The sequence below is a fragment of the Varanus komodoensis genome, unplaced genomic scaffold (genome assembly GCF_004798865.1).
Source record: "Varanus komodoensis strain SLA01 unplaced genomic scaffold, ASM479886v1 scaffold19, whole genome shotgun sequence".
Taxonomy (NCBI): domain Eukaryota; kingdom Metazoa; phylum Chordata; class Lepidosauria; order Squamata; family Varanidae; genus Varanus; species Varanus komodoensis.
Genome location: NW_025335550.1, coordinates 16,098,834 through 16,111,520, shown reverse-complemented (window position 1 = coordinate 16,111,520; position 12,687 = coordinate 16,098,834). Strand labels below are relative to the sequence as shown.

The following is a 12,687-nucleotide window of genomic DNA, read 5'->3' as shown; positions in this document are numbered from 1 at the left end:
ATGCAACTTTTAAATGTTTCTATACAAATCCATGTACCCTATGTAGGAATGCCATGGTATTCCGTTGCCCTCGGCATTGGCTGTCGTGATGACTTCATGCAGGCATTTGGGCCGATGGCAACTTCCTCTGGAAGTTTGTGCTTCGGGGCGTGATCTGTTTGGGTCACACAAGACACCATTTGTGCAGCCCCGCCAACAAGGTGCGCTCCCAGGATCCAGTCCCAGCCCCTTCCGTTTCCGTTTGCCTTGAGAAAGTGAAGAAAGCACACCTCAGATGTGCAGTCCTATTCCATGCTATTTCATCTCATCCTGCGAGCTGCAAACTTTGGACTGAGAGTTTGGCAAAGGAGGCAGAAATCCACCCAGCTCACTTTTAATTACTGAGGGCTGATTTCAACGACGTGAAGTCGAGCTTCAAAAGTCAGCACGGTAGCACTCATCACTCTCAGCTGATGAAATGAAAGATCTTTCACCTGCACTTTCCAGGCGTAGATCATAAATAATTTTCTGTAGTCCCAGGCATTACCGGAAAGCTGCTTTGGAGGGGTGTGTTTTTAAGTCAGAAAGTCATCCAGAGGATGGGTTAGCTTTGCACAGTAATATTGTGTTGGAACAGACAATACAACCCAGCAACACTTTTCACTCTAGCAGCTCCTTTATGTTCTGGAAATAAAGATATGGATTCAGGATTCTCCCTGGCGTGGGACAGAGAGCAATCGCACTGTCCTCTCTCTCCATGAATGTTTGTGAAAATCCATCTTTTACCAGGACTGCTCATCCATGGATGGCAAGTTACATGTGAACAACAGGAAACCGATGCTTGAAAATAAACTAAGAATGAGAAAACTACTGAGCTACAATGAAATTAACCGCAGAGAAGTGTGATGGATGAGAATTCCTGACCCTTTCAGTTTCTATGCTCTGACTCAGCTCCGTATAAAGTGGCTTCCCTTTCTTCACGGGGTTAAAAATGTGTGGTTGCCCCAGGTGAAGTGAAGCATCCCTTGCTAGTCCCTGTGACCTTGTAGAGCAGGAATGTGGGACCTCAGCCCCGCCTGAGCCCCTGGTCTAACTTCTGGGCTTCTCTGGAAGGCCGTGCCCGCCTCCTCTCGCCCCACTCTCTTTCCTCCAACTAGGGATTGTTTGGTGGTTTGGCAGCCTTTCTGCATTTTTGCTCCATTTGAGCACATTGACGTGCTTCCCCTAAGGTTTTAAGCTAAAATATGCTGGAGGTTCTTGTACTGTGTGCCCTCCTCTTTGCTGTTCGCCCAGCCACTGGCACCCACTTCCCAGACAACTTCTCCAAAATTCTCGTCTCAGGCTGAAAAGAGATTGGATGTTCTTACCGTCGACTTTCCATCAAAGGCTGTATGAATAAAGAGCACACTCCCTGGAAAGTCCAGCTGGTGTCACAGAAGGGTAGGGCCATGAGGCAGCTCACTCTGTTTTAGTGGAGAGATGACCGGTCTGGAAGCAATTTGGAAAGCCGGGAAGATGCACTGCTCCCACTTCTGTGTGGTTGTCTAACTCGCCTGAGCTGGATGTAGAAGGGATTTTAGTGAACGCTGCCAGATGTATACAGAACAGTGTGTGTCTGCGTCTAAGTCTGGATCCAACATGTGCATCACACAGAGACACACACATTGGCTCCAGGCTTAGCTGGCCTTTGCGTTGGAATCAGTGGGACAGATGGACGAAAATGCCATGATTTGAAGTCTAAGCATGACTATATCCCAATCCAGTCCATGCACAGATCCAGATCGGTGCGGACATCCACCTGCAGTGCAGCCCCCCCCCCCCCCGCCACTTGCTTCTTTTGCAGCCACAGTGTTGGTGCGTCTCTGTCCCAGTCGCCACCTCAGATGGAAGGAGCCTTTGAGGCTTTCTGCAGCCGAGGCTCCGGGCTCCTCTCACAATCAGCTTGAGTCACTCACCAGAGGGGGCCTCTAGTTTCTTCTCAGTGATTTCTTGTAAAAGCCTTGGGGTGGGAGGCTGCACCGGAGTTCAGACACTCAACATTTCAACTGTGATTCTTTTTTTCAAATGGTAAATGGACCGTGAGGTTTGAAGAAAGTATCTGGCCACTGATAAATTTCTTTAATAAAATAGTTTACTGAACGTGAAAAACAAATGCATTGGCTTAAATATTTTTCTTTGCCTAATTCAGGAAAGGAAGTTTGTTTAGGTCAGTGAGAAGAATGTATACGCTGGTCCAGAGCTGAGCCCAGGGAATCATGGCGAGCGCTTTATGATTTGCACTGCTATTTAACAGCCTTTTAATGATCTGCATGAACTTGGAAGTGCACTTGCATGCAGATGATGTCATGCTTGAGGCTGCTTCCACAATGTAAGCCACGACAAGCACAACATACGTGCCTTCTTGATCGCTGAGATGTGAGTTCTGCGTGCGGTCAGCAAAGAGGCTCCGACCAAAAACAGAACTGATCTCCTACCTCTGCATTGTACAAAGTACAAAGAGCTTCCTGTACTTTGATTTGATTTAATGTTTGTGTAAAGAAAGGAGTGATTTTGTATCCCTGCATGTTGAAATTGTCTCTGGCATCCCTTATGCTGCCCTCTTTCCTGAGTCCTGTGACTTTAACATCAGCATAATACCTTCATATAACGTTGGTGAAGGTTTCTTTTTGCTCTCTTCTAATCCAGGCAGATGTTAAAAGCACTTTAACATCAAGCCAATGTTAAAAGCACTGGGGGCCTGCATGTGATGGGCAAGACAAGTTGTAAGGTCTGTGCTGAGGCAGTGTTTCCTAGCAAAGTGGTCTAAGAACTGGCCCTGAATGGCAGATACCATGCAGTGAGTTTCTACAGTATCATTTGGAATATTTGAGGGGGGGATCTTATAGTACTGGCTCACGTGGTGTCCATCTATTGATCAGCTCCTCTTCTACATTACCATTTCTGATGTTCAAATGTGCTTTGGGCATTGCTGCACAGGTAGACTCAGCCCACCACTGGTAACAAGCTGGTTTCACTTTGGCTCTGGCCATTCCAGATTTCAGCCTATGCTCTAAAGCCCAGGTGGGGAACCTGTGGTCCTCGAGATGTTGTTGGACTTCATGACCTTTCAGCCCCAGTCAACGCAGCCAGTGATAGGGATGATGGAAGTTGCAGTCCAACATCTATATGGCCATAGGTTCCATAGTCCCATTCAGATTCAGGGCTGCATCCAGTATTAGTCCTACTTAAGTAGACCCATTGAAGTGAATGAGACTTCACATGATCATGGAGTCCTAAATGTCCTTCATGTTAATGGGTCTACTGTAAGTAAGACTGATATAGGCTGTAACACTCAGAATCCCAAGTCTGTTGGGAATGGAGTTGCCAACGAACAGGACTTCCAAACTGGTTTACATATGTGCGTGACACTGCAAATTAGGACAAACCCAAATTCTTCTCTCATGCAAGAGTGTTCTAGATGATTTCCATTGATATCATCTAAAGACATTTCAGAATGTTAAAGTGAATGAGAACTTGAATGTCTGAGAGGGAGGAAGGTCAGCAGCATGGGCCACTGGCTTTTAATAGAGGAAAGCCAGATTTATTTCTGGACTCGACTGCCAGTATTCCCTGAGATCTGAAGGATTTTATTTCATTTGCAATGTTGCCTAAGGCTCTCACATTTAAACAGTGCTGTGTTCTTACCTCACAGTTAGCTATAAATTAATTTCAAGTCTTTCCAGAATTCTTAAGGGTTATTCAAAGTCTCAACCGTAGGAGCTCAGGTAGAAAGCCTACTGCAGATCCAGAAAGGTAGCAACAGGTCCGAGGGGAGGCCAGCATGGGTGAGAAGCAGGGAAAGGAGCAGTGCAGCTTCCCCGACCTTTGTCTCCCAGGTGTTTTGGATGGCAAGTCACAACCACTGGCCATACCGGCTGAAGCTGATGGGAAGAGCAGTCCAAAACATCTGGAGGGCATCGGGTTGGGGAAGGCTCTGTTAGAGACAAAAAGGCTTCCTTCAAAGATGAAGCAGAAATTAGAAGAGACAGAACAAGAAAGCAACACAAACAGAAAAGGAGGGGTACAAGAAAAGAGTTTGAGAACCTTACTGCCAAAAAATGGAGACCAATAATTTACTTCTAAACAAATTTAAGCAGACAGTGAAAAGTGAAAAAAAGATTTGGATGCATATTACTAAAAACATGAAGCCCAACAATAAATGCTTTTACAGATACATCAGAAGCAGGAAAATGGCCAGGTAGGCAGTTGGACTGTTGGATGTGAAGGGAGTTGGGAAGGAAGGGAAGCTGCAGGGATTGTTGCTTTTGCTATCAGTGTGGCAGATGTGGGGCAGGGCCCAATAACTGGGCCTGGACTGAAGCCTTCAGGAAGGGGGTCCAAAGGACCAAGGCGAAGAGCAGTGACAAGAGAGGATGCTCTCGGCCTTATTGGCAATGTAAGCAATAACAACTGAGTCAAGACGATATCCAGCTGAGAATTCTTAAGGCACTGCAAAGTGAAATTGCTGATCTTCTAGCAAAAACATGCAACTTATCCCTAAGATTAGGGTCTGTTCATGAGGGCTGGAAAGCAGCCAGTGGAACATTATTTTTTAGAAAGGGATGCAGGCAGATTCAGGAAATCACAGGCCAGTTATCTTAGCCTCTGGTGGAAAGTTGGTGGAAAGCATAATTAAAGATAAAATTATCAAGCATACAGAACAGGAATGGACAATGTGCAGCCTTTTCCATGTTGTTGGCATGAAGGGCACCAGTCCTAACTAGCATAGCCAACAATGAAGGAGAATTGGGATTGCTGTCCAACAACATCTGGAGAGCGACACATACCCCTGAAATAGAAGGACAAGCCTTGCTGAGCAAAAATCAACATGGCTTCAGCAAACTCACTAAACTTGAAGAGTTAAGGGTGTCAGCAAGTAGGAGAGATCCAGACTGGTAGATGCTGCATACTTGGACTTTTTAAATGTATTTGTCAAAGTCCTTCATCAATAACTCCTGAACATACTTAGCAGGCATGGAATAAGAGAACCAGGCCTTTTATGGTTTGGTAACTGGTATTATTATTATTGCTATTATTATTACTATTATTACTACTACTACTATTATTTATTTATTTCATGTGTATACTGCCATGGGGTCTCTGGGAGGGTCACAACATTTGGTTGTATCTGTTTCAAATGGTGAGTGGAATTGACTTGCTTTCATTGACCTGTAAGCCATTCTGGCTTTAAAAAAGGTATACATTATTTAAACAAGCAAACAAATGGAGTCAGTTCCCCTAACAATCTGTATGGTGACCAGTGCTTTTCCACTTGTTCATGCCTTATCTGGACTTAGGGGTAAGCAGAAAGGTAGCCAAATTTTGGGCACCAAATTAATCAGAGCCTGTGAGGACTCCATGAGGTTCTCTCCAAGCTGTGGGAGCAGGCATTGAAATATCAGCTGCGGTTCAGTGTAAGTCAAGCGGTACATCCTGGAGCAGAAATTCTAGCTTCACGTATACTGAGGAGGTCTTAGCTGGCAACACCTGACCGGTCAAAAGACCTTGGGGTCATGGTGGCTGGCTCGATGAAAACACTGAGCCCGGTCTGGAAGCTGTGAAGAAGGTGAACTCCACGGCAGGGATCATTAGGAAAGAGAAGAGGAACAAAAGTGGCCTATATTGTCCACGTCTGTGATGTGGCAGCAGTTGGAATACCAGGCAATGTGGCAACTCAAAAAGAATGTTGCAGAGCTGAAAACAGTGCGGAGAGGAGCAGGAAAAATGGTCAAAGTGCTGGAGCGACTCAGCTGTGGGGAAAACGTCCATTGCTTGAGGGTTTTTAGCTTAGAAAAAAGATGAGTAAGGGAAGAGATAGATGATGTGCAGAAAGCCAGAGTAAGCTTCCTCTCATCTCTCTCACTCTCGCTCCTGCCCCGGCCCCTCTCTGCCTGTCTCTCATAATGGACCCAGCGTCAATGACCAAAACTAAGTAATGGAAGTTCAGAGCAGAAAAAAGGAAGCACTTCCGCAGCACACAGTTCAGACGATGGAATTTACTCCTACAGGAGGTGGTGATGGTCACAAGCTGGTGCTGCTTTAAAAGGGGATAAGACCGATTCCTAGAGGACGAGGCCATCATGGCCGCTGCTCATAATGGCTTCCAATTTCTACCAATGTCTGAAGCAGGATGCCTCCAACTGCTGCTACTGGGGGACACAAGAGGGAGCACCCGTGGCTCTCGCCTGCTGTTTGAGGGTCCCACCGGGGCACCTGGCTGTGGATGCTGGACCAGGCGGGCCTTTGGTCTGTCCATTGGGCTGTTCCTAGGAGAGGCACTGGGTTTAAGCCTGACAGGGAGTTGCACTGTGACTGGAGGCCATCCTGTCCCCGCTCCCCCATCCAGAGTGTGTTAGGGCTGTTTCTGCTGAATTGGTGGCATAGGTAAGGCTCTCCACCTGTGCTCCGAAGCCCTATTTCCTTAATTACTGCATCTCCGATCTCAGAATGCAGTCCTGGAAGCAGGAGGTGCCGGGTGATCCTTTTGTGCGTGACTGAATTTTCATCTGTCTTTGCTCCTGCAGGCGCCACCGTTGCCCCCATCTTGTGTCCAGGCCCTATGAAATGAATGAGAAGCCATGCCTCCTTTCCGAGTACACGGAAAAATACCCTCTTTATCCCAATGCTCAACCCAGGGAATCCTGCAAACCCAAAGTAGAATACAAGAAGCAGCCCGTGCCTATGGAAGGCATCTCAACTGCCAGGTAAAGAAATTAAGACGCAGGAGAAGAGACCTGTGGGACATAAATGCATGGAACTGGGCAAGAGGTGGACTACCATCAGTCCGCTTTTTCTGGCAGGTTTGGGGGATGACATTTTTTTAAAAATTGGGTGAATGGAGACAGCAGGGAAAGTGAGGAAGAGCAATGAAGTGCTTCTGAGCCCCATGTTTCTGGGTTTTGTTTGGCCATTCCAGGAACTGGTTGCCAGCTGTTGGGTTGGGACTCACTGGTGGAGCACAGCCTGACCTCAGGTGGTTTGCAGAAGCAGCACCTTTGCTGCCCCCACAGAAATATCTGGCAAAAAGTCAAGAGATGGGTCTGCAAAGATACCTGGGCTAGCTGTAGTTTTCAGGAATGAAAAGGTGCTGGACTTGTCACCTAAATTGTCTGGTCCTTTGCAAACTTTCTGGAACTTGGAAGCTGTGTCTTACTCTGTCTACTCAAAGTGTATCTAAGGTGCATCCAGATTTAGTCACACACACTAAATATATACATATAAATATATAAAATTATATATTTATATCGTAATATTGGATTGCTGCTGCTAAATTGTGGCATTATATGGAGTTATTGCTGTTTATAATTTTTAAGGGTTTTTTTTTTCAGTGTTTTGTGTTTTAACTGGTATTTTAGCATTTGGATTTGGGCTTTTAATGGTTGTAAACTGCCCAGAGAGCCCTTTGGGCTATTGGGACAGTACATAAATGCAATAAATAAATCAATATAAATAGAATAACCAGCTGAAAACTGATAGTAACTTGTACTACTGATTTAGGGATTCTACTCTAAATATAACTAAAGCAGGATCAAATCGTTATCAACCCTAACCCTATTGATGTTCTTGTTCACAGACAGGATTACGTCCCTCATGAAGTGTTCCCTATAAAGCAGAGGCCTCCTGATAAATATGTCAGGAGGGATGAAAACATGGACCTCTTGTCCACCTATAGACAAGACTACAACCCGTACCCCATTTCTCGAGTGCCCCCTTGCCTGCCCCAGGAACAAAAGCCTTTCTCTGACGAGAAGATGACCACAATACCAACATACAAAGGTAAATGAGAGGCAAACAAACTCTGGAATAAGAAGCCCTCTCCCCCCAGGTTGGCTCACTTTTTGCCCACAGGCTCCTCTCTTCCTGATGCATCCCACCTCTGGAAACTTTCTGCTTGACTTTTGTTCCTGAACTCAACTGCCTTCCTTGCCTCTATCCACACATCCTTTTCGCAAAGAGCAGTGTCCTTAGGAGAAAGGATCTTGTGAACTCTCTCTCTCTCTCTCTCTCTCTCTCTCTCTCTCTCTCTCTCTCTCGGGCATGTGGAAATTAACATATGCAACTATATGCTTTATTTTTCTCCTGTGATTCTGTGCCCCTGTCTTTTCGATACGCAGCAACAGTTCTGAGCACGCCAAACATCCCCGTTTCTCTTTGAGAGGAGGGTTTCTGCAACTACGGGGCAGGCAGAGGTTGCTGGCATTCCTACACTGGGCACTGACCATCTCCCCAGCTGCTCCCAGTCACCTTTCCCTTTGCTTCCTATGTGGAGCCATTTAACTGCCTGCCGCAGCCAAGAACAGCCGAGGCTCTTTGCCCGTGGCTGGTGGAGCAGCCCTAAGCCAGACCACCAAGGAACTCCGGGTGAAGAGACTTGGTCCACACATGGCCTTTTCCCCACACGCAGGACTGCTCTTGGTCTCGGTGTCAAAGCCGACCTTAACAAGGCCACCCAACACAACTGTACAATCTCTTGCCAAAGCATATCTGCTTTCTGAATTCCTGGCAGCCAATCAATCCCAGATGGTACCTGGACTGACACTCTATGAAAGTGCCTATTTCTTTGCAAAGGCAGGTAGCTCCTTTCATGATCGTTCTGGTAGATATAGATCAGGACTAGAAGTTACTATACTAAGATATATATTTTTTTAACAATGGATGAACTCTGGTCGGGTCAGTCCCACAGTGGAATGGCATCCATCCATGGGGTGAAGCTCACTTCCCCTGTATTCTGCCGTAGGAATTCTCTGGAGTAGGTCTGCGGGGTTGCAGTGGGGGGGAGAGGATGGGAAAGCTCCTCTGCATGAGCACGAGGCTGGTCACACAACCCTGGATGTTACCTTTAATCCGGAAGGGCCTGCGAGCCTTAAAACCCAGCGGGACAAGACTGCAAGGGATCTTATCAGATATCACAATGAATGTCTCACAGCCTTGGTTCAGTGTATTTTTTCAATTTTCTCATTATCTCTCAGATAAGCCTTATCTATGTATAGGTAGATAATCTAATTTTAGAGTTTTATTTGGCTACACTAAAGTCTGCCTGAGCTATTTAACATGTGGTTTGTATCCGTGCTTCCCTCCCAGATTCCCCTAATTTTTTCAAGATGGGGATACATGGGAAACCATTAATATCTACCAGAGTAGAATGAGAGTTTCAATAAAATTGTAACATATTTCAATGGGGGATAGTAGCACTGTTGGCTCCCGCAAAGTAAAATATATTCATAATACCTAGGAGAGCTCCGAATGTGTGGCGTTTTATCAAAAACAAGAACCCACACTAGAAATGGAAGACATGTGGAAGCGTTTGTCATCTTCTAATATTGTACAAACTGGCCCTATCAGTGAACTCCCCGGGCTAGATTATTGCAAGTAAAGACAAACTCAGACAGAGCTTCAGTGTGGTTCTTTCAGCCCACGAAAGCGCATCCGAACACCAAAGCCTGGTGAGCTTGCTCCATGCATGCCAACGGGCTGCGTCAGCAGTGACCGTAAGTAACCGTAAGTATGTTCTCACTCATTCGTTCTTCCATTTCCCCACAATTCCTTTCAATATGCGTTCTTGCTTTCCTCTTAAAGTAGCCTCAATCCTTTATTGTGGGCAGTGGCTATTAAAACTTGTTTCTCAGCTGAGATCCCTTCCAAGCATCTCAGGTTCTTTTAAGCACAGGGAGGAATTGCAGCAAGAGCAGCAGAAATGCTCTGAAAAGGTGCTGTAGAAAGGGATGGATGACTATATTTCTCCTTTCTGGAGGAGTTTGAGACTCAGAAAGTGTTGAAAATAGGGAGGGGCACTAAGGACGACCGTCTCAGCACTTGAAATCCAGAGGGTTCCATTGCTGAGGAGGAGATCTTGTTGCCATCCCGTTACTGGTGCACCCTGTAATTCACATCTCTTTTCTGTGTATTGGTGATTTTCAACTGGCAGCTCAGCAAAAATGAGCCTATATGCAGTCTAGCCTTGCCAATTCCCATTCGTTATCGACTGTACTTTGCTCTCCTTGGCAGAGGAAACTTGTAAGAAACTCTTTGACCAGGTAAGACTACACAGATCAGGCAGTCTTAAGCATGTACAGGCACACTGCAAATGACCAAATATGCTCTCTCTTTCTCTCTCTCTCTCTGTCATATCTCACCCACACGCACGCACGCATGCACGCGCACATGAAGACATTCCCACAGGCTGTGGCAGTCACATCAAAGTGCTGCTTGGGCTTCAGTGGAGGGCCTTTCACCAAAGAGATCACAGAAGCAGCAAGAGGGTTTTGCCATCTTGGTGGAGCAGATCACTAGCTACTCCCCACGGCCCACAATGAAATTGGTCTCCCATGTGTGGAGGACTCGACGACCCAAAGTGGGTTTAACAGTTCTGAGCATGAGCCATGGGTCGCCAGTGTGCGTTGTTGCCCCGAACTAAAGCACACTGTGGAAGGGGGTCAGAGTTTGGACAACGCAACATTGCAGCATGGCTTGATGCTCGCTGTCAGACCTTGCAAACCCAGCCACTACGTTCACTCGGGCTAATTTCCCAGTAAGCAGGCAGAGGACTCCAAATGTAGGTGCCCAGAGCACCTTATCATGCCACCCTCAAATATCTTCCATCTTCCATTAAATGGGTTCATCAGACTCCTTTCTTATATTTTTCTTTATTTGGCCTAACATGGAGAGGTACATGGAATTAGATTTATTTTTTTTATAATGGCATTAAAATAATAAGAGGTTCAAAAATAAAAGACAAGGAAAAATCCTCTGTAGAAGTCTTATTCCAATGCTCATTCCTAATGGACCAGAATAGTTTTGAATTGCATGATGTAATCATGGTATATGGCTTCGCATTGAAAATGCTTGACGGCAGCTTTTCCCTTGATTTAGTTCTCTTCTTTCATGCAATCAACACATGCCATTCAGTGCATTCAGATTTCCTGTCCTCATTCACTTAAATTCCACAGACTTGTTCATTAAAGCCTTACGATTGGAGGCAAGCTGAAAACTAAGGACAGGCATCAACAGCCTCTTAATTACTAAACAAATGTTAGCAGCTGCCTCAGCTCTTAAATCCCAGTTTCCTTCCTTTTCAGATGATTATGTGGCTTGGAATCAGCCCAGAAGAGACATTATTAAGCCAGACAACACTTACCATCCATCAGAAGCAAAATTCGATCACAAGACCACTAACCAGGATGACTACCTCTACAAAGGGCCAGTTATTACCAAGAGCTGCAAACCTGCTAAGGTGCCGCACAGCACAAAGATACCCCTGGAGGGCACGACCAATTATAAGCTGAATTATGTGGCCCATCCCATACCAAAACGTTATGTCCACGAACGTGAGCCATTCAAGCCCAGCGAAGTCCCATTTGAAGGTGCTACCACCCACAAGCTGTCCTACAAAGGATTAGCGGGAGAGCCAGCAAAATCACTGAAGCCTCCTTATCTGCGGCCAGAAGTGGCAGACTTCGCTGGTACCACAGAATTTCGGGAAAAGTATCTAGCTTGGCCCACGGCTGACCCCTTTATCAGAAAACGTGAGGTCTACATGCCACCAAAGGAGAAGATGGATCTTCAGACAACGGCTCAGGTTCACTACGGAGACCCTCATGGGCGCCCGGCCACATCGTGTAAGCCGTTGGCTCAGGTCCCGCAGAGCACAGGGCCCTTGGACTACCGCACCACCATGCGGGATGCTTACAAGCCTTGGCAATATGCACGGCCTAAGGCCATCTTGCCTCGCCACGAGCTCACCTTGCCGGCGGTGCCCATGGACACGCTGACTACCTTTCAGTCCCATTATGTACCTCACCCGCTCCCTTCCACCAAGAGCTGTAAGCCTCGCTGGCCGGCAGCTAGGCCTCACGTACCATTTGCTGAGGAAACCACCTATGCTAGAAGCTACACACCCAAGGAAATACATATATGTCCTGCTTCTTTCAAAGACCCGCCTGGCTACATATTTGACAAGATTGATGAAGGTGGGCACAAGCGTTTCCGGCCTGCCACAGTGGCCCACTCCCGATGCGCATCCAGTTCAAAGCTAGCTGATCGGAGAGGCAGCCCTTCCGGTAGCAGGTCGAGTCAGACGGGCCTCAAAGGGATAGCCCTAAAAGCCTGATGCGTCGCAACCTGCCCTTAAGCGAATTGCTGATTCTATTCTGTTATGAATGCTGTCAATATAATGCCTTTCTTTGCTACTGAGACCTCATAGAGCTGAATAAATTACTAACATTCTAGGAAAGTAAAATTAATCAGCTCTCCTCCCTTGATTACGGCTAGGGTTGCTACCTGGTCAAACACTGGTAAGTTTTGCTTTTGTTTATTTCAACTGGCAATTGGTTTTTTTATGGATTTTATTGAAATGTGTTTTTATGGATTTTTTAAAAAAAGATGTAGCCTCATGAACCAATTCTTTTCCACCCCACTGAATTCCTTCTGGAAGTGGTGGGTCCCACCAATTCTATTGCTGAAGTAGGACCTAGTGCTTCTGTAAGGGAGAGTTAGTTCCTAAAGTGAAGTACTCAGAAATGTTCTTTTCCCAGCAAGTCAGCTTAGCTCCCTGTGTGTAATTTCTAAATCATAGTTGTGCAAGTAGTGGCAGCCACTTGTGCAATGGGAACTGCCAGGCATAAGAGAATCAAGCAGGGCTGTAAATGCCCTATTAAATTTTGTCCTCCGTGC

General features: G+C 46.2%; 1 protein-coding gene across 1 annotated transcript; it reads left to right on the top strand.

Annotated features, from left to right (window-relative positions):
* The first annotated feature begins 6,673 nt into the window (after positions 1-6,673).
* Positions 6,674-12,124, top strand: SAXO1 (stabilizer of axonemal microtubules 1). The gene is made up of 3 exons (XM_044428114.1): positions 6,674-6,722; positions 7,592-7,794; positions 11,094-12,124. The coding sequence occupies exons 1-3, from the start codon at positions 6,700-6,702 to the stop codon at positions 12,122-12,124; spliced, it is 1,257 nt and encodes a 418-aa protein (XP_044284049.1). The 5' UTR covers positions 6,674-6,699.
* The last annotated feature ends 563 nt before the right edge of the window (positions 12,125-12,687 follow it).